The following is a 22,883-nucleotide window of genomic DNA, read 5'->3' as shown; positions in this document are numbered from 1 at the left end:
CAGACTTTCAATGACAATTACAACATCCATAAGTTTTTATGATAGACTATGTAAAATGACAAAGTGGCACAATGTACATCCTGGAAGTCATCTGGAATTTCTAAGCCTTGATTAACTGCACTGGGGTAGCTGTAAGAACTTCAAAGATTTTGGCTGCACCTGATACCTGAAAGCTCCTCAGAGGAATATGAATTATGACTTGGGTTTATTTAGGACCCTTCAAGACCACATTATGTCTCAGGTAAGATCCTTCAGGTCCCTCTCCTCCCTCAAGACCACAGTCGAACCCATAGTCAGGTCTTCGTTATCAGCCTCTGATCTTCCTTCACTCAATTCTGCTCTCTTTAAATTGTCCTCCTGATTGTCACCAATGTGACTTTTAAAAGACGTAGATCTGGGAATGGCACTGCCTTACTTGCACATCCCCCATGCAGAGCTACTGTCACCTACTGTGCAAAGGCCACTCTCCCCAGCCTGGGACATTTCACCACCAGATTCCACCTTTCCTCCCACCCAAACTCTTGGCATTCTTACTAAAACCTTTGAAATTCTAATGACACTGATATACTGATTCCCCTCATATGTTTCTTCTTCTTATATGCATATTATTAATCAATTATTGATTAGATAAACATTTATTAAGTAGTTAGTATCTAATAAGCACTAAGGCAAGGTGCTGGAAATATAAAGACTATAAGAAAATATATAGACTATAAAAATATTCTGAGAAACTCATGTATTGGAGGAGAGAGGTAATGAGATGATAATACAACACGAAAGGTGCTATGACACAGGTAGCAAAAGGGCAAAATGCCACTCCTTCCACTTCAAGAAAAACTTCAGAAGTTGGGCATCTTAGCTAGGGTTGTGTCTATTTTGTTCATCCCTATGTAAATCCTCAGGATCTGGAACAGGGCCCAGGAGGTGCTCATAAATATTATTAATTGATACCAAGCTGAGAAATGGGGAAAAAAAGATATTCTAAGTAGAAGGAGCAGTACACACAAAAGTCCAGTTGCATGAAGAGCATGACATGGTAACAAAACAACAGAGTGGAGTGTAAATGAAAGATAAAATACCATGTCCCCCAGAAATTGCTATAGTAGGAGGCAGTCCCTGAAAGCTCCAATGCCAGATCCCTTCCCATAGCCCACCAACTTCACTTCCAGAAACTTCATAGAGGGTTTGTCCCATGCACCCAGATCCCTCACTTCCAAAGTCAGCTTACAATGCAGTTTATACTGCACATCTTCTGGTCTCTCCTTACCTCACTGGTATTACTTTAAAAACACAACAAAAAAAGTATAAAACTGCCCAATATTGTAACAAAACTTTTTTGTCTTCGTTGTATATGTAAATTTTGCCTTCATAAAAATTATGATTTCCTTCATTTTATACATAATCTATAACACCGCCTCAATACAATATTTGTAAGAAGGTTAATTTAACCTTCTAAAATATATTAATGAGAATCAATTTTACTTTATACTTTGTGTGAGTAAACAAGTAAATCCATTCTCTAGTTATTCTAGGCTATTTCAGAGTATATAAATCATTGTTTTTTGTTAAATACCATTAATTTTGGTGAGGCTCCAGATTCTATTGATTTCTGGAGAGGGGCTTGACAAACTGAAATAAAATGGCGCTCCATGGACAGGTTCATCAGGATCAACAGCTGAAATGTCGGTATACCCCATCTTTGGTTTGCAGATTGTTAGATAATGTTGAAGTATTTCTGGTGCATTATCATTCACATCTTCAATGTTCACAGCCAATGTTCCAGTACATGATCTACCATCTAAGAAGATATTGATAAGCTTAAGTGTTATTTTTAAATTATTTCACACTTTCTTAAAGAAAGTCAATTCCATTCTATATGTGATATGTATTTTTTAATAAACTTTGATTATTAGAGGAAATAGTAAATAAATAAAAATATACATGGATAAATGAAATCAGATAATCGAAAATGATTACTGCTGTCCATACTATCAGATACAATTGCCAATCTACATTTCACCAGAATGACTACCAAATAATAAAAATAAATGTCTGAATTTCAAACTCTATTTCCTTGGGTTCCTGGTGCAGATGTTAGTAACCAGTAAAGTCACTATGTAAAAGTTATTCTAATCCTGGTACACATTCAAACCACTTAAAAAGATGTTTTTTAAAATATATGATGCCCAGGCTCCACAACCAGAGATTCTGAATCATTTAGTCTAAGGTGATGCCTGTAGATTGATAGTTTTATTTTAATATGAAGCTGAGGTTGAGAAATTCTAAGTTACTTTCAGGAACAGAATTCAAGGAAAAGATCATTTTGACCTAATAATGAGCTGAACTATTTAAAGGTTCAATTTAAACTGGCACAAAGAGATGTGGAGGAATCTAACGAGACCATTTTATCTAGTTCTAGATTTGTCCCCTAACACAGAGACAGACAGGCATTTAAGGTGCTGCCATGCTGGGAATATAAAACATAAATAAAACATGGCTTATTGTCAACAAGCAGCTTCACCTTTTTAGACAATTAAGAGAGACAGAAACAGAGTTTTTAAAGTCATTTCAAAGAATTCCATATACTTATCACAAGAATAATTTTGCATAAGAATAATTCTGCATTTTATTCACCAAGTCCTTTATAAAATACCAGATTAAAACTTTTTTGTTTTTTTTACCTTGGTCTATTGCCATAACTGTAATATTATATAAACCATGCTTGGGAGATATGGCCTCCCTGTCCAGGATTTTGGAAGTTGTGATTGACCCTGAAGTTTCATCAATGGCAATCCACCCTTTAGGATCATGCAATATTTTATACCTGTTAATGAAAAATAAAAATAGTCATTAGCATTATACAATGTTTTAAAATAAGTCACTATCTCAATTGTTACAAATACATTATTAGTATGTGGTTATAGATTTCTTTGTACCTTAAACCACTGCTACTTTTAGTTTCAGGGTCATATGCCTTATAGCCTTTGATATTTGACCCCGCTGCTAAGTTTTCTTTAATCTGCACATATTGGGCCGGAGGGCTGCATTCAGGCCCCTCGTCCACATCTTTCACGTGGACTGTAACCAAGGCTCTGTTCATGGCTGTCACTCTGGGTACGTCTCTAGTCAATGGAACTTCATTGCTTACTCCAATTTCCAGGTTCACTTGATGGTTTTCTTCATAATTCAGTGGCTTTAAAATAAAGCACACGTATATCAGCATCAGCGTAAAAGACATTTGGCATTTCAAATAGCAAGTGAACTTTTGTCAATACGAATAATGCTGCATAAATTCTACGTTCAAGTTTTGTTCATGTTCACCTTTACCCCTTGCTGAAAAGAGGGCTGATCCTGTGCTAAGCCTTTAGCAAGAGCAGTGCAAATGCTTCTGCAGGTGGTTTTATAGAGTTGTGGAAATGACATTCCCAAAATATTTTCCCATTTCACTCTTACTAAGGAAAATTATCCTGATCCTGGAAATAACGTAAACAGACGAAAGTGTTCTTAAGGCCTCGCTTAGAGCACAGTCTAACAGGCTGGCCTAAGTGTTATCCAACTAGGAGAAGGCACTATTGTTTGACTTGCTATTTACTATTAACTATGACCCAGGTGTTTTACAACACTTGTAAGGTTAGATGATGATTTTGGCAAAACTGAAAAGGTGTAGTGATTTTATTTTCTGTCGGATAGAAAACATATTCCAAATGTCTATTTTGAATTGCCCTATAAGGTATCTAACTGAGCCATCTCATTTCAGCTTTTCCTTTTATCAAAATCCATCCAGAGTCTCATTTCTTCTTAGGAATCTTGCTTTGTCTTTTTCCTGGTTTCTTCATGAATGAGCTAAATAAAATTTTTAACCATATTCACTACCTATTTTTATGAAAATTACACTTTTGACAACTTGAGAATTCTACCTTGGCATTGTCTATAGTTTATCCAATGAAACTTTCACAGTGGATACACAAGGAGTAAGAAAAATTGAACGTGCTTACTTTTAATTGTCGTTAAGCATATAGCACTAAATAGCGATGATAAACTCACTGAATCTTCACACTATTATAAGATAGGTATTATCATCAACTTCGTTTTACAGAGCAGGAAACTGGAGAAGAAGGAGGTAAACTGATTTTTCTTAAGGCTGAAAGATATTCATTTGAGTTTGAGTTTGAAGCCAGATAGTCTGGCCTGAGTCCACTTCCTTAACCGCCATGCTAGAATCCCTCTGCTATACTGTCCTGCAGTAATGGGCTCACCAGCCTCTAAAGACTTTTAAATTAATCTTTGATTAAAATTGATTTTTTTGACAGCAAATCAAGAAAAACACTATTTTACACTGTACTGTAAAGTCTAAGCACTTTTGGTTTTATTTGGTTTCTGCTTATCAAAACCTTCAGTGGCTAAACATTGAGCAAAGTCAACACCAGTGGAAAAAAGATGTTTTAAACCTTTTCCCACACCTAGGTATGTACATATTGAGATACTAATATCATGAGTCCACTAAGAAGCCAAGAAAATTCCCGAACTTCAGAATCCACAAAATGAGGGTGGGGATGTAGGTCAGTGGTAGAGCACATGCTTTGCATGTATGAGACCCTGGGTTCAAACCCCACCCATTAAAAAAAGTGGGGGGTGGAGGCAGCATCAAGAAGGATAAAGACCCTTACAAACCAAATGTTACAGAATCCACAAAATGTATGGGAAACTCTTTTAATTTTTATGAATAGCCCAGAAACTGGAGAGCCAAGAGGGGGAAAAAATGTTAATATCTGTTTATTTGATGCTGCTGAACACAGCTTCACAAAGTACACGTGTTGGTATGATCATGCAGAGCAACTGTTGGCAATGAGAAATGGATGGAAATTTAGGGAACAGCTGCTGCACTGGAGGAGGTGCAACTATTCGATCCAGAGCTACTTGCTAAAGCCTTGGAGTTTCTTTGTGCAATTTTTCAAGGCTTAAGATGGATATTGCCTTAGTGACTTAGAACTCTGCAAGACTAAAAATCTAGTGAGATGAAATCCCGATGATTAATGAAAGCATGTGAATTCTCTTCCACCTCAGGGTATGCTTTTGTTTCAACACTTGGGAAAAAAAAATGTTCAAAAGTATCCCAAACTCCACTGAGATTTTAACAACTCCCTAGAAAAAAATGTATAGTCATGGAGATGGAACTGAGGACTCTCCAAGTTGAGAATGGCTGAGAATAACATCATCCTCACTCGAGGTCATGTGCACCACTGCTGCTGCTAAAATGGACAGCAAACACTGAGATGACAAGATCACCCAGGACTCAGCTACAGACTCCATCAGCTCATGCTCTATGGCTTCAGAAAAGTTACCTATTATGGAAAATTATACCACTAGTCTCAAGAACATAGTATAAATTTTTAAAGTAAAATAATAACATCCTACAGTTTACCCAGTGCTTTTGTTTTCATTATTATATTCATTATATTATATTATATATCATTTCCCTAATAACTATTAGGGAAGCAGAGAGAAGTATTATTTCCATCTTACAATTAATACAGAGGCTAACTTTCCGAGACCACACAGCTATGGAAAACAATTTAATATAGTGCTTGAAGAGCACATACTTGGAATCAAAGAGACCTGGGTTCAAATTCTGTCTATACTACATCCTAGCTGTGTGACTTCGGGAAAGTTTCTTAATCTCTCTGAGACTAAGATATCTCTTCTGTAAAATTGTTATAAGAATGACAGTTAACACTGTAGCATAGAGTAAGTGTTTTACACTATAGTTATTAGCAATCTTTCAAGCTGTCACACAGGCAAATGAAGAGAATAAATGATGTGTTTTTTGTTAACAGCCAATACAATGCAATAACAAGAGACACCAGCTAACAAGACAATGTTTGCAAGCTTTATTCAGCTAAAAGAAGTATATCTGAGCAATTCTTGGTTCAGCCTACTAATTACTTAATCCTCTTAAGATTCAAAGGAAGGGGCCGGGCGCGGTGGCTCACGCTTGTAATCCTAGCACTCTGGGAGGCCGAGGCGGGCGGATTGCTCAAGGTCAGGAGTTCAAAACCAGCCTGAGCGAGACCCCGTCTCTACTATAAAAATAGAAAGAAATCAATTGGCCAACTAATATATATATATAAAAAATTAGCCGGGCATGGTGGCTCGTGCCTGTAGTCCCAGCAACTTGGGAGGCTGAGGCAGTAGGATTGCTTGAGCCCAGGAGTTTGAGGTTGCTGTGAGCTAGGCTGACGCCACGGCACTCACTCTAGCCTAGGCAAGAAAGCGAGACTCTGTCTCAAAAAAAAAAAAAAAAAAAGATTCAAAGGAAGGAATTAACATACACACCTCTCTTGAACATCATTTTTTTTTTTTGAGACAGAGTCTCACTCTGTCACCACAGCTGAAGTGCAGTGGTGTCATCATAGCTCATTGCAACCTCAAATTCCAGGGCTCAAGTGATCCTCCTGCCTCAGCCTCCCAAGTAGCTGGGACTATAGGTGTGTGCCACCACACCTGGCTAATTTTTTTCTATTGAACATAATTCTGACTAACAAGATAAAACAACCAGGGTATTGTAAAAGAAGGATTCCTTTAGAGTTATCAACATAATGATGCCATTCTTTAGCCAGTATGTGAAAAGTTAGTCATCATTAGGTACACAGTCTACATGACTGAAGATGGATTTCAAATGCTGGGATTATACAGTGCTTGATTTTAAAATAAAAGATGACTCATTGATGCTAGAAAGTACCTAAAGATATACCTCAACTGCACAATCACAACTCTTTCTCAAGGAAACGAATAAGATACCTTCAAAGACCAGTGAAGCTACCAAAGGAGCTCTGTGATGAATTAAGATTTTCTAAGGGTTTGGATAAAATATGAAAAGGAAGACATAAAATAGCAAATGCAAATTTTGTTAATCAAAATGTTAGCAAATAATACAAATGACTCAAAGAAAAAAGGTAAGATTAGCAAAGGAGCTAATAATGACAAAAGGAAAATATAATTTAAAAAGTAAACTCATAAAAGTCAAAATTAATTCGAGTTCCAATAAGAGAAGATCCTCTTGGGCAAATGAAGTTAGGGATTTATCTAGCCAAGTAACGCAAGTATGGAAAAGAGGAGACATGAGGGACCCAAAGATACCAAGGAGAAGGGAGGAGAACAGCACAGGGATTATGAGCAAGGTTCTGTATCAGACAGATCTGGGTTTGGATCCTGGCTGTATGAACAGTGCTATCTGTCCTGGACGGTTTGGACATTCAACCGCCTGAACATGGGGACATAAATCACCTATCCCAGATGCAGGGACTGCAGCATGTTACTTCTCTTTATCTCAGCCTCCACATCTGGAAATGGGAAGAAAGAAAGTAACAACCACATGGGCTGTGGTGAAGGCTAAAATCCTTAAATGCATGGTTGTTGGAATTTTTTGGACACTGTTTTAGAGCATGGAAAAGAGGAAAATAAAATTGCTTTATTTGTATAAAGCAAACATAAATTGATAGTAAAAACTTAACAGCAGCTGTACCAAAAAAAAAAAAAAAAAACTACAGACAAATCCATTTGTAGATATAGATGTAAATCCCAAACAGAAATTAGAAACAAAAGCCAACAGGAAAGAACATTTCAAAAATGATAAAATATAGATGGTACTTTTTTCCAAGAATGCAAAGATTGTCCAATAGTAGAAAATGTATCAATATAATTCACTATATTAATTGATATAACATTGGCCTGGCACCCAACTAAGTAATAAGTTAAAAGTATTGGAAAGAAGGAAGTAAAATCATCTCTATGTGCATTTGTATTGCATGCAGCATCTGTGTCTACTAGGCTATCAAAGGAATCAATTCAAATAGAATTACAAACAACCAGACAAGTTAATAGGTTGGTTGAATACAAAATGAATATACATAAATCAGCAATTTTCATATATACAAACAACTAGTTAGAAGCCATAATAAAAAGCCCCATTTCAATATAAATAAAATTTCTATAAATAAACTTACTGAGTAATGTGCATAATATAAGCGAATTAACTTTATAATACCTGAAAAAAATAAAATTATGATCTTGGGTATGACAATCTGAGAAAAATACTAATTCTCCTTAACTTTTCCTAAAAAATTTATATAATCCCAGAAACATCATGAAGAGCATTTTTTCATGTAGAAGCTAATATGAAAGTTCATATCAAAAAGCAAACAAGCAAAATATTCTTAGGGAAAAAATCCAAAAAGAAAGAGTATTAGGTAAGGGTGAGATGGAACATTGCAAATGCTAAAATACATGTTATGTATTTTATATTCTTATAGGGGCATGTGTGTACATTTCTAGTGAAAATGTCAACAGGCACTACCATGCTGGAAGACAAGTAGAGAATAAATCTACTACATAAAAACAGCCATGTCCTTAACTAAGCAATTCCATTTCTAGAAATTTATCATACTGCATATAAATTGTAATGTATGTTCATTCCAGCATATTTTGAAATAATAAAAAGATTAGAATTTCCATCAATATGGCCAAAATTTCCATGTATACATAACTAGTGAAAAAATATTTTGCATCCATTTCGTGGATATTACACTGAAATATCTGAAATATACAGCTGTAAGAAAATGATGAAAATATTTACATATTTAATACTAATATGTAATGACTTCAAAGATAAGTTGTTGAATGAAGAAAAGTGCAGAAAAGAAGTATAGAATACCCATTGATATGGTCTAAACTTCCATAGATATGAAACTGGTTTAAAAATATGGTATGTCCATACCATGAAATACTACACATGTCTATGTAATGAACTCAGAGATGTGTTAATAGAAGAAAAATGTATTTGTTTTAAAAAAAGAAACATGGTAAAACTACTTAAACATCTTTGCATATATATAAGATGCCTTATGAATAATACAAAAAACTGTTAACATTTATTGATTCTTCCAAGGAGAACTGAGTGACTGAGAGACCAAGGTAAAAGTGAGACTTTTTACACTATACTTTTTGTTTCCTTTGAACTTTGTGAATGAGCTGTTTATTCAAAACCTAAATTAAAAATAAATAGTAAATTAATAAATAAATGTAATAATAAATAAGTCTATTGGCATTGAAAACGATTAAATGAGACACTACGTGTTAAGCACCCAGCAGTATGTCTGGCATTTAGTAAATAACAAATGTTTGCCATTATTGTTAATTTGGGTCTAATATGCAATATGAATATGAGAACATAATTGGATTTCATGGTAAGAGGCTACAAATAGATGCTGTGACATATAGAATACAAACTGCTGTATGGGCTTAATGGGGCATGGCATGAAGTAACTGAAAGATCATTAACTTTGGAGCAATACAGACTAGGTTTGTATTCCAGGGTAAATAATTACTGTATGTTTGACTTTGAGAAAGTTATTTACCTCCATCAGTCTCAGGCTGTTGTTTTGTTTCATTTTGTGTTTTCATTGTAAAATGAGGATAATATCTTATCGTATAGAGGATGTGACAACTTCTATGAAGTGCCTAGTATTCCCTATGACATAAAAGAGATTTGGCTTATGGTAACTACTTTTAAAATTCTAAAAATACTAAAAGTATTTCCTTGATGTAGGAACTAGGATATAATTATTAAATATAAGTGCAACTATCTTATGTTTTAAAACAATGGAAATAAATGTATGAAAAATTTATTGGGGAGGAAATTTTCTATATTCTTCATACATGAAATTAAGTGAAACTAAACCAGAGACAAAGCAGTAAAATATTATTATCTAACTACTCTCCATACTAAGGAACCCTGGGGTGGCACCCAGAAATGAAACAGATGTTTATCAGTCACATGGAATGAGAAATATTTCAGGATATATATTATCATTTTCAAAGATATTTAGAAATGTTTTTCTTAATATTTCTATGATCAGAACTTCTTGGAAAAAAGACTTGTAAAAGAATACTAAGTATGTCTATGCATTGGTTATACCTCCTTTTTTTTTTTTGAATATATTCTTTTGAAAAAGTTTACTAGAGATCGTTTTGTATTGATCAAAAGAAAAAAACTTACAAATTGAAATTTAATTCCTAGTGTAATTTAAATTTTGCTTCCCTAAGCAAGACAAACCCATTGATATTAAATAATAATGAAAATACAGAGTTTCTCCATATGGGTTTTGAGTAATGGCCTTGAATGAGAGAGACCTGAGAAATATAAGCCTCTGACCAAGGAGCAGAGAGAAAGCATGCCAAAAGATCTGAGCTTGGGTCTCTAACTTGAGCTACTATCGTTAGCATAATCTATCCACCCCATATCTTAAACTCCTCCTTTGGCTTTTTTATAGAAGAAGCCAAGGCATAGTAAGGGGAAGAGGAAAAAAGGATGTCTAAGAGAAACCTTTAACAAAATATCTGCTGCAATGGCATCAATTTTGAGGTGACTGCCTGTACTACATATATGTCTAGCCATGGAAATTGTATTAGACGCATAGCAGCCCTTTTCAAAACAATTATACACTACAGCCCCTCAGCCAGTTCCCATTTATGCTGAAAGAGTCACATTTCAAGCACCCAAAGACTTGGCTCCTTGGATTCAGGGTTTCCTCTAAAACCAGAGAGCTCCCTCAGCTGATGACAGGCACAGCTCAGCCCACAAATGCAAGGGAATTAAGCCTCCCTGGGGGTAACCCTCAACCAATGGGGCATGGGTATTGAGAATGGGGGTTGATGGGTAAATATCCCAGGTACCTGTCTTTGAGGAGATAATTCTGAGGTAAGATCTACATGGTTCCTTGAATGGCTGAACACGAGAGATGACTAGCTCAATAATGCAGATGTGATTAGCCTTTCATCCTTTCCTATCTTAATTTCCCATTTTCACTCTGGTTTCCTGGGATCCATGTCCTAAATATCTACATATATTGATGTCCTTGTCTTGGGTCTAGCTTTCTGGAGAATCTAAATGAAGACTGGATCAATTTGAACTAAAAGAAGAAAAAACAAGTACCATTTTCTTTCTTATTAATCTCAATTATAAAGCTTAGTGGGTTTTTTTTATTTTTTTTAGTACCGGGCTTTTAGTCTTCAATTTGAGCAGATCATATTATAGAAAAATGAAAAAGGGAGAGATTTGAGAGTATATATTTGACTTTTCACATCTGGCTAGAACTCACCAAGGAAACAACTGCAAATAGAGATGTTTATGTAGCAAAGATGTCACTATATTATTACTGGCAGGTAAGCCTCTTTTATTAAATGAATGATTCTTCACTTGTCCATAGGACAATATTATTTTTTCTTCTGGACTAGAGGTATAAAATCAAGGATCCTTCTCAAACAGTGCCCTTCCTGCCCTCAAAGCCTGGAATATAGCCCAGAATATAATAACACAACCAAATATACAACATACAGAACAAAAAATAAATTCATTCACTGCTGTCTGATGTAGTACTATACTTCAACCTCAATATCACCTCTAAAAGCATTAGCTACCATCAGGTATATATTATAGAGAGAATGAGAAGTATTTGGGCTTCTAAATTATACCATGTAAGGATTAGTTAAAGGAATTGAGAATATTTATCCTAGAAAAGGTCAGTCTCAAATGGACATAGCAGCCTTTTCAAAAGAACTATTCCTGTTCTGAGTAGCACTGGAGGAAGAATCAGAACCAAACATGGGCTATAAATAAAATAACTTGGGCACAGTAGAAGTAAGAACTTCTGAGAATCAGAGCTCTCTAAATACAGAATAAGCTACCAATGAGAACATGGAGATCCTTATAATTGAGGGTGTTCACGTATAAGCTACATGTTAGTGACTGGCAATAAAATTATAGAAGACAGGCAGGCATTAGATACTAACAGTGGATTAAAATATATTTTAAATTCTCTTCCAACCTACAGAGTCTATGATCTGAAACTATTTAGTTGATTAAATCATTAGTTGAATAAAATCTGTTAACTTGCCAAGTTGTCAATTATTCAATATTACTGTACCTTTACAACACATAGAACACCTTCATTAGTTTCTTTATCTGTACTGATTTTGAAATTTCCATTTTCATTTCCCTTTAAAATGGTGAAATTGGCTCTCCAATTGGCAGTTTTAATTAAATCCTTATCTTCTATCGGTACCCGTAAGATTTCCACATTGAATGCATTTTCCTCTACTGATGCTTCATACTGAAACAGAAAGAGCTCATTGAAAATTTACTTTATAATGAGAATTTTTTCAAATAAAGTGAAATACTTCTTCCACTTCAAAAGTACTTATCCTTATCATTTTATATTGATTATTTCAAAACTATGAATCATAGATGCTATTGTTTCATTATGGGTTATCTTTTTAATAAAAGAAGAATTTCATTACAAATGCTCTAGTCTTACTGGCCTTTAACAAACGAGAGATAATATAAGTGCTAACATGAATTTAAAAAATAGATTTATATTATCATCTGTTTAAACTTTAATTTTAGTAATAAAATAAACATAAAAATCCCAAAGTATGATAAATATTTTATTAATTCAGATTAAATAACAAATGATAATAAATAAAGCAGAGATAGATTTTGATATTATATACTTACAGCATTTTGTCTGAAAGTGGGTGCATTATCATTTGAATCTTTTACTGTTATGATACAAGTTGATGTACCTGTCAATCCAAAAAATTGACCATCCATGTCTTGTACTTTCATTATCAATGAGTACTTGTCTACAACCTGAAAACAAAGCAAATATTTAACTAGTGTTGAAAATTTTTGTTTATATTTATAAATAAAACTTCAATTGCATACATTTCTATTTGTGTGGATCCATGCTTTTATTTGATTTCCGTATTTGCATATACTCTAGGAATCTGGTAAACAAGGAAAAGCTGAAAAGGTAGGCAGAGGTTAAACACGAAGAGCTATACCAAGAATTTATACTTAAGCTTTAAGTAACAGGTAATAGGGAAAGGTTTTATGGAAGTCATAAGGTAAGCACAAAATTAGAACATTTGAAATTCGGAAAGAATATCCTTTTCGGGGGTGGAGACAGGGTCTTGTTCTGTTACCCAGGTTAGAGTATAATAGCATGTCGTAGTTCCCTACAATCTCAAACTCCTGGGTTCAAGCGATCCTCCTGTTTCAGTAGCTGGGACTACAGGCACATATTAACACACCCGGCTAATTTTTCATTTTTTGTAGAGATGGGGCCTCACTATGTTGCTTAGACTGGTCTCAAACTCCTGGTGTCAAGCGATCCTCCCACCCCGGCCTCCCAAATTGCCGGGATTACAGGCTTAAGCCATTGCCCCCAGCCTAGAAAGAATATTCTTAAAGAAGTTTTCATGTAATTTGAAATGAGTTAATCTGAGAATCAGAGCAACCAGTCAAAGAGCTCTGGCGATAAGAACAGGGGTTCCAAATCTGAAGCTGTAGCAATAAATACAGAGAAAGGGTGACGGGAGAGTTACTCGGCAGTTAGAATGCAGTAAGATTTGATAATGAATTCTATATACAAGTTAAGAGAGAAAGAGGGGGGTTGAGAATTAGGCTCAGGTGTCCCACCTGGAGAAATACAGAGACAGGGGTATCACCAACCAATTAGAGCAAATGCAGAAGAGACAAGTCTCTGAGGAAGTGAACAGTACTAGGACTGGCAAAGAGGAGTGAAAATAATGAGTTTTATTTTGCATGTGTTGAATTTTATGTGCCTAAGGGAAATCTAAGGAGTACGGTCCAGGAGGCACTGGGTAGATGGCCTCATACCTAACGGAGAAATTGTGGCCAGAAATATCTATCTGCAAGTCATCAGTATGTAAATGGTGCCATCGAAATTATATCAGGAATCAGATTATTCGGGAAAGTTACAGGATGGGAAGAGCTGAAGACTTAAGGAAGGACAGCATTTCAAGCATGGGGCAAATAAGAAGACTATGCAAAGGCTACTTAAAAGGAAATATTGGAGATGCAGAAGGAAAACCAGGAAATCAAGAGAAGAGAGAATTTCAACAACTGTCAACAATAGACAGGGATTTAAGGTAATTGTTGGATGCAGCAATGGACTTTTGCAGATGGTGTGGTGATATCGAACTGAAGTCCTTAATTTGTGAAACAATCATCTTTGCTGCCTTTCTCTTTTACCTTATTATTCTGTAGCCACCCTTTTGTTCTTTTATTTTTCTTCATCTTTTGTCTCCCTCTTTCTTCCCTTACTCCTCACTTTACTTGATCTCTGTTCCACATTGAAAATTAATATTCCCACTTTAAAACACTGCCCCCATAGTCTTCAAGACTCTCTGATACCCTATTTTTGCTTCTGCTTCTTCTAAATTGATTGTTTCTTTATCTCTTGTGTTCATTTCTTTACTTCTGGTATCGTTCCCCGCCCCTCCACACACATACCCTCAGCAAGAAAGCAGGCCTGAGTTTGAACCCAAAAATGTATCTGTGTAACCTTAAGTTTAATTTTTCTAAACCTCATTTTTTACTCTGTTGATTAAAACCTGTTAACTTGCCAGTTGTCAATTATTCACTTGATTATCACATCATCTCTACATACTCTACAGATACAAAAACACATTCATACTGTCCCCTTCAAACTTTCCCATTTATTACTATCCTTCTGTTTATAATATAAAATAAAACGCTTTGACTCCACAAAAATAAAAATAACTATAATTAAAACTTTTGTCTACTTTTGATTCCTTTTCACAGATTCCCACCATCCCTCCCTCCTTTTTTGGCATCAAATCCTCTTGATTTCTTCTTTGCAATATCTCTCCCAATCATATTGACCCTTCATTCATGGTATTCTAGTTGTAGTGGAAAAATACAAAGCCATTTTCTACATATGAAATCGATTCATCTGCTTTAGTCAATAATGCTTGGCTCTGAGTTAAATGGAGGCTGACAAAATGGACAGAATAAAAACAACAAAAAAGATTAGCAGATTCAGTGCAATCATTTGACTTGAGCAAGACAATCACTCTGACTGTCAGACTTCTCCCCTGAAAATTGGCTATCACACCTATCTCATTAAACAAGGACATTCTAACACTCAAATAAAATTATGCATAAAGAAGTTGATCATAAAGTGCCGTATACATGATAATATGCTATTACTATCATTCAAAAAATGTTCCATATTTTAAATAACCCATCAAGTTGATTTCAACTAATCCTTTCCCAACTAAAAGCACGCATATCTGTAATAATTGGACAGGAATCAGGGTATGATCTACACTCATGCAACAAGCAAGACTAATTGTCCTACATGAGAATTGAAACCTTTGCTGAATGAGAAACCACTAGCCACACATAAAAAATAAAATAATGTTCAATAACAATTTTTATAGGAAATACCTTTTTGATTTTTTTCTTACTCCTTCTAAATACTGATTGATTTGTATTTCTATGTCTTATGGCTACTCTTACATAAGGAGAAATAGAATTAATGTAAGTGTTAAAGTCTTATGCCTAAAATAAAATCAAAAACGCAATCCACCAAATAGCAAATTATAGTCAATGGGAGGAGAGGGGGTGCTCAATTCCCTGTGCAATGAAACTCCATGGAGCGTGCAAGCTACCTCTCTGTCCAAATAGTGAGAGATGATCGTGATCACGCCTGTGTTGGGATGCACGGAAAAGAGCCCAGGTGATCTTGGTGTTTGCTCCAAAATGCTGTACTTCAGGCGGGTATGCATCGTGTCTGGTTCGTCTTTATCTGTGGCACAAACCACCCCCACTGAAGTACCTACACATTAAAAACAACAACAAAAAAAGACCCTTTAATTTCCTGAATTTAAAAATTTATTTAGAAGTATGTATATTTTTAAAGTTTCAGCAATGATGGTGGACACTTAATCTAAAATATATTTCTTAACAGAGGTATTCCATCTTTAAACAATACTGATGAATGTGACTTCAAACTTATCATACAAAATATTTGGATGCTGAAAATTAAGGTATACTTTTATTTTGCTCACAGTTTAAAATGTTTGATAGTAAATAATATTTTTTTAGTCATTTACTATCATTTACTATTTTTTAGTCATTTACTAGTTAAATAACAATCAAAAACAACTTTACCACATCTTTCCACACATTGCAGTAACAAACCTAGGTGGAGGAATAAACCATGGCACCTAAGTAATTCAGATTTTTTCCATGGGACTTTTGATTAATAGCTATATCAAGACCAATTTGGGGGTATACAGTAATTACACAGACGGTCAAATTGACTTTCAGTAGCCTAGTCTTTCCTTTCTGTGATCTTTTTTGCTAGTCCCTGATTTGACTTATTCCCTCCATCAACTTAGTATCACAGCCTTAACTGGTTGGAACCTACTGATGTAATGGGTTTAAAGTACCCTGGGTTAATGTGGGTGTCAAAGTGTTTATCCTTTATTTTTCTCTGTTACTGTTAAAGAGTATAAAATCCTCAAAAAAGAGTCTGAAACCAATTACCCCTTTTTGAAGAAGGGAAAACATAACAGAGTCATAAATTGTAAGGCTAAAGACATTATAGGTTATAAAACGTAATTAATTCCTTTTACGGGTAAGAAAATTCAAAGGGACTTCCTTGAGTTCCCACAGTGAATTAATAACAGACCCTACATCAAAAACTAAGTTTCCTACACTATTATAACCATTTTTACTATTCACATGTATCCTATAACATCATACTGTAGATCCCCACTATGCACAATAAAATTTATTCAAAAAGAAAACAAAACTAGGTTTCTTAAACTCTAAACCAATGATTTTTTTTAATTTTGTTATTGTACCAGGTGTTTAACTTATAAAACAAGTTTAATGTCATTAATGTCATCAATGACATTAAATTTTCAAAGTAAAATATAAAGTAAAAATCAGATAAAAATAATGCAGTCAAGATCTAAGTGACTACTGGAAACTTTAATAGACAAGTTGGCGTGAAGTCATCCCTTATGACTGAGCCCATGTTCTTTCAACTTTATTGTGAGTGGCTATTCTCCATAGTGCAAGTCTCAGAACCCATCCTGAATGCCACATGTAAGGGCCAGGTAAAATGAACTACTTTGGTTTTCCACATGTGAGAGCAAGTGTTCAAGACGAAGAATATGTGATGTAAGTTTCTCTGAAATGATTCCAGCATTCATTCCAAACTGCAAGTAGTGAGGTAGCAGTTTTAAGAGAAGAGAATATAAATTAGAGCTTAAAATAATTGCATCCTCAGTGAATGTCATTTAACACCTTCCTAAACAAAACCTTATAAAAATATGTATGCTGATTTTAATTTTTTTGTTGTTCACTCTACCCTGGATGGCACATATTGATTGGAATTGGGATTTAATATTATATTTTCTGGTAAGTAAATAGGAGCTGAGTGTTATCTCAGGATGATCTGGCCTCGAGTATGAAAAAGCTCAGGGTCTCAAAAAGTGCACACAAACGTATTTAAAATGATACATTTTATGCTTAAAAGCAGACTTACCAAGTCTACTACTTTCTGAAACTTCAAAGTTATAAACTGCTTCTGTGAAAATAGGTTTGTTGTCATTTTCATCCTCTACTCTGATGGGCAGGGGGAGAGGCAAATCTGCGGAGTACCCGTCTGCAGTGGAGGCATAGGCGATCAACTGCAAACCAGGAAAAGGCAAGTTCAGTAGCCTGTCAGTATCAGATTCTAACAAGAAGGAATACGATGCTTTATCTACTACCTTCTTTGCAAGTCTTTTCAATAATAAACCACATGGAAGATTTTTATTCAATGCTTTTGAAATTATCAAAGCATTGAATGGAGAAACACTTTACTGCAAAGAGCATCCAGTATTTGGTGGAAATGGCTACTTGGAAAAAAAAAAAAACTTCAGTACAGAGTACTGAAGAAGAGTACAGAGTACAGAGAGAACAGAGTACAGAGAAGTAAGGGATGATTCTGTCCATTAGACTGAGGCAGGCGTCCTTAAACTACAGCCTGTGGGCCACATGCAGGTGTTTTTGCCCGTTTGCTTTTTACTTCAAAATAAGATATGTGCAGTGTGCATAGGAATTTGTTCATAGTATTTTTTAAACTATAGTCCGGCCCTCCAACAGTCTGAGGGACAGTGAACTGGCCCCCTGTTTAAAAAGTTTGAGGACCCCTGGACTGAGGAATTAAATGTCAATATAGAGACTTGCATTATAGTTTTTATTTTCTCCACAATCAGAAAGTTATACTGGGGAGGACAATTAAACCCACTGCAATGAGAAAAATCCCTACGACGTCTTCTAAATAAGTCAACAATTCCCAATCTTGTCACCACCAAGCCTTTTTATTGCTTTACCCAAGAGACCACATATTTGTAAGAGTTTTTCTAACAAAATACACTTACTGATTGCCATATTGCTAACTAAAGGCAATGTAATGTCAAATAGAATGTATTTCTATTCACATTATGAGAACGCTGAACTGAACATTTTCTAACCAAAAGCAAAGAACATCACATGGGGGACATCAGTCATGTTTGGTCATACAGCATCTTGTCCCTCTTCTTCTGGGAACAGAATCCCTCATTCCAATGAAGAATCATCCCCGTGAACCACAGGAATGGCATATGACCCTGTGGCATTTACCATTTATACTGAAAATTGTCTGAGTTATTCCCCATTGACTGTAAGCTCATCCATATCAGAATTCTGGCTTAGTAACCCTTATTTGGGTTTGGTCTCCCACTTTTGTTTCCTTATCTAGTTTTAAGACATGATCAGAGAATCATGCATGTGGAAGAAAGACAAAAATGGCAGAACAGTAGAGAAAGAGGACCCTTCCAATCAAATATGGACATGTCTTGGTGAGAGGAAAATGCATCAATGACCAGAGAGAGAGAGAGAGAGAGAATATTTCATAAGCAAAACCAATTGATGGGAAATTTACTGAAATTTACATTCAAATACAATTAAATCTCTTTGCTTCATTTCAGGCTTACCTAACAGAAGTTGATATAAAGAAGCTGACCAAGTATCCCCAAACATTGCACACTCTACTTTCCTTTGATTCTAAGATACCTTCTAAGCAGAGAGTGCAAGTAGACAGGAAAGAGTAGATGGAGTGAGTATCAGAAGAAACACAGCTTAATAATTTAAAGTCAGGTATATCAGTAAAACTCCTACGTCAAAAACATCATATTCTTCACGATCCACAGGCTTGGTGCAAAACAGATTTCCAGTGTCTCTTTCTATATAAAACAAATTTAAAGGTTCTTGGTCAACTCCACGCCCACTTATCGAGTAGAAGATGGTATAGTTCTGTGCTGCATCAGATTGAACCTAAAAGGGAAAAAAGTATGCAAAAAAAAATTACAATTAAATTCAGTTAAAATGATATTTTTAAATACAGTTGATGCATTTTTGTATGTCTATTATTTTTATTTTAAGGAGATAATTTCAATAGAAAAGAACAATAATACCTAATACCTTTGCCAAGAGTAAGGCAAATAGGGACTCTCATGTACCAATGAGAGGAATGCCAATTGGAACATACATTAGGGAGGGAAATTGACAAAAATTAAAAGAATGAGCTATAATAAGGATAAACAGGGAAGGCTCTTCCTGCCAGAACAAATAGCAAGTGCAAGGGAACAGGCCAGGGTTGTGCCTGGAATATTCAAGGAGTAGCAAGGAAGTCACTGTGATTGGAGTAGAAAGAGAAATGGAGAAAGAAATATGAGATGAAGATGTAGTAAGGGAATAGGGACCACATCGTGCAGAATCCAAGGATGTTGGCTCTTCCTTGGGATCATATGGGAAACCACTGGAGAATTAAATTTACATAAGAATAACATAATCTGATTTATTTATTTATTGCATATTAATTATATTGTTTATGTATCTTTGATCATTTTTAAAGTTCTCTGAACACATTAGCAAACTTTATACCTACATATCTTTTAATTAGAGACAGAGTCTCACTCTGTTGCCCAGGCTAGAGTGAGTGCCATGTCGTCAGCCTAGCTCACAGCAACCTCAAACTCCTGGGCTCAAGCAATCCTACTACCTCAGCCTCCTGAGTAGCTGGGACTACAGGCATGTGCCACCATGCCCCGCTAATTTTTTCTATTTATTTTAAGTTGTCCAGCTAATTTCTTTCTATTTTTTTTAGTAGAGACGGGGTCTCACTCTTGCTCAGGCTGGTCTTAACTCCTGAGCTCAAACGATCTGCCCACCTTGACCTCCCAGAGTGCTAGGATTACAGACTTGACCCACCGCACCCAACTGACTTATATTATTAAAGACAATACTTGCTATTTTGTTAAGACTAGATTTGGGCATATGGGTAAGGAAAAAAGTAGAAAGACCACTTAGTTACTGCAAAACTACTAGGAAGAGATGATAGTTGGTTAGACTAACATGGTAGCAATAGGGTGGTGAGAAGTGGCTGGATTTTGGATATAATTTAAAGATACAGCTCTCGGAATTTGCTGATGGGTTGGATGTATGGTAGAAAGATGGAAGTCAAGGATACCATAACAGAGGATGCTAGTATCTCTTAATATCTATTCTGCCCATTTTCTTGTGGATGAGAATTTATAACTGAGCATAAGAGGTTGCCCAAAAGAAAGGAATTTCTCAGTCACCTTTGCAGTTAGGCATAGCCACACTAGAAGGTCAGGTCAATGGGATGTGAACAAAAATAATATGTACAAGATCCCGACTGTGCTCTAGAAGGTGAGGGAGTGTGTCTTCCCTTTTGGATACAATGCAGAGCCATCTTGAATGTGCAGAGCTGACCGTGCTACAAAATAAAGAACCCTGGGTCCCTGGTGTTTTCTCAAATTAGAACCTTTTTACCTGATCAGCTACCTGATAGTTTAGCTATGAGAACAATAGATGGACATGATAAATTGGGGATCAACTTCCATTTTATTTTCCTTCTATAATGTCCAATGTCCTTTCATAGGGTAGATACTAGGAAGATTCAAACAAAAACAAACCAAAAACCCTAAATTTTGCAGAATCTCTTGAAACCAGAGTTCTGAATTTAAATTGGACAATCAGATGTGCTTGCACATGATTTGGAAGTCATAAGTAAAGCAGATATCTTGTTTGTGCTGATTCTACTGTTTTTGCTGGCATTATAGTTTGATGCATTTGTTTTATTTTCTCTCCTTTGCTTTTTCTATCTTTTTTTTTTCCCTGCAAAAACAGAAGTACCTCTAGCTATTCACGAACTTTGTGGGTGTTGAGAGACAGGTTATGAACCAGTCTTTTTGCTGATATTGGTTGGGGTCATTCAGAGATTGTCCTGTAGTTGCATGAGGAGGAAGAGTTTCCTGATTGTGGTGTTTTCCTGACTGTGCCAGTGGCACTTTGGTTCTAGAATCAGAGTCTTTTCCCTCATGGAGAAAGTAATATGTCCTTCAGTTGCAGGTTCTCTGGTATAGATAGCTTGAGGACTTGTTTCTGAAAGTTCAACCAAAGTTTGTTTCTTCAGCCCTCCCAACAATTCTGTAAACTCTTTAATACACTGCACTAAATCCCTATCTGTTGACTACTTAGAGAGAAGTATGCTTTCTACAACTAAAACCTTATGAAACAAACTCCAATAACCACATAGTTAGATGGAATAAACTGCCACTAACTCAGATGGGAGGATGTTTTTAGGAGAAAAATCAAGTATTTTATTTGTATATGTTAAGTTTGAAATTCTTTTAAGCTTCCAAGTAGAAATATTCATTAGGCAGTTTGGGCTGGAAATATAAAGTTTTCAATATCCAGTATATAAACAGTACTTAGAGCCATGAGATTGGGTGAGATCACCAAGAGCATGGATGTCAATAAACAAATGACAAGATTAATTACCCAAGCCCTGGAGTTTTCCAAAGTTTAGAGACTGGGATGGGGGGCAAGGGTGGTGGGTGAGGAAGAACATTCTAAGGAGTGAGTGGTCAATGAAATAAGTGGAAAACTAGGTGAATGGTGTTCTAGAAGCCAAGTGAAGAAAATATTTCCAGGAGGAGGGAAAGATCAGCTATGTCCAATGTATGTAAGTCAAAGAAACAAGGACTAAGAAGTGGTGACCAGTTTAGCAATGCAAAGGCTAAAAAGAGCTATGATTAGTATAACTTCAGCAACCAAAAATCATTTCTCAATATGCCTCATCAGTGTTTGAGTATAATATTCATGAAGAAGAAACAAGTAACTAGCACTGGATAGAATAAAAAATAAGTGTAAAAGACTCTTCTGGAAGGACAGCTAAAAACTTAAACAAGTAGCACACAAGTCACACCATCAATGTTAAATAGAAATCACAGTAATAGAAATTTAAGGGGGGAAAAAAAGGCAAGCACAAGGCCACAGCCCTACTTCAGTATGTGAAAAGTAAACCTGATCGTGTCATCAACCTGTTTAAAAATTTCTACTTATATTTAGGATAAAGTTAAACTTCTGTGCAGAACACACACAGCCCATAATAGTTTCACCCCAACCTGCCTCTTCTGCCCCATCTCCCTGCTCCACCCCATATCATATTTAGGAAGACTAAGCTCTAGGGAGCCATGCTTGCTCTCACCTCTGTACTTCCCTCTTCTTCCATAATTATTTACCTGCACAAAACTTTCTCATCCTTCAGGACTCAACCCGGATGTCTTCTCCTCTAAGGCTTTTGTTGCTTTTTACCACCTTATGATATGTTATCAGATCTGCATCTCTGTCATAGAGTCATAGCATTGCTCGCTGAGTGTCCTAATCATTAGCACCTACTTCTTTATCTCCTTCACTCAGCCAATAAGCCACATGACAGCAAGCAAGGGCCATGACTAAATTTATTTCTATCTTTAGGCCCCAGAGCAGTGCCTTCCACAGGATACAGTAGATGCTCAATAACTATCTACTAAAGGAATAAACAAAGATCACTCAATGGCTTTAGAGTCTTTCTCATGTTATCAGTTCT

At 35.6% G+C, this 22,883-nt stretch overlaps 1 protein-coding gene across 2 annotated transcripts in view; it reads right to left on the bottom strand.

Moving 5' to 3' along the window:
- DSC3 (desmocollin 3) overlaps window positions 1-22,883 on the bottom strand; it is a 47,754-nt gene that overhangs the window by 11,360 nt on the left and 13,511 nt on the right. For both annotated transcript variants that reach the window (XM_075993578.1, XM_075993579.1), the window contains exons 5-12: window positions 19,106-19,261; window positions 17,448-17,592; window positions 15,559-15,725; window positions 12,572-12,706; window positions 11,982-12,167; window positions 2,937-3,193; window positions 2,682-2,824; window positions 1,574-1,798 (exon numbers count right to left, since the gene is read on the bottom strand). In XM_075993578.1, coding sequence (XP_075849693.1) covers window positions 1,574-1,798; window positions 2,682-2,824; window positions 2,937-3,193; window positions 11,982-12,167; window positions 12,572-12,706; window positions 15,559-15,725; window positions 17,448-17,592; window positions 19,106-19,261 — 1,414 coding nt within the window. The remainder of the gene's footprint in view (window positions 1-1,573; window positions 1,799-2,681; window positions 2,825-2,936; window positions 3,194-11,981; window positions 12,168-12,571; window positions 12,707-15,558; window positions 15,726-17,447; window positions 17,593-19,105; window positions 19,262-22,883) is intronic.

The sequence above is a fragment of the Microcebus murinus genome, chromosome 17 (genome assembly GCF_040939455.1).
Source record: "Microcebus murinus isolate Inina chromosome 17, M.murinus_Inina_mat1.0, whole genome shotgun sequence".
NCBI lineage: Eukaryota > Metazoa > Chordata > Mammalia > Primates > Cheirogaleidae > Microcebus > Microcebus murinus.
This window is presented reverse-complemented; position numbering and strand designations above follow the sequence as displayed.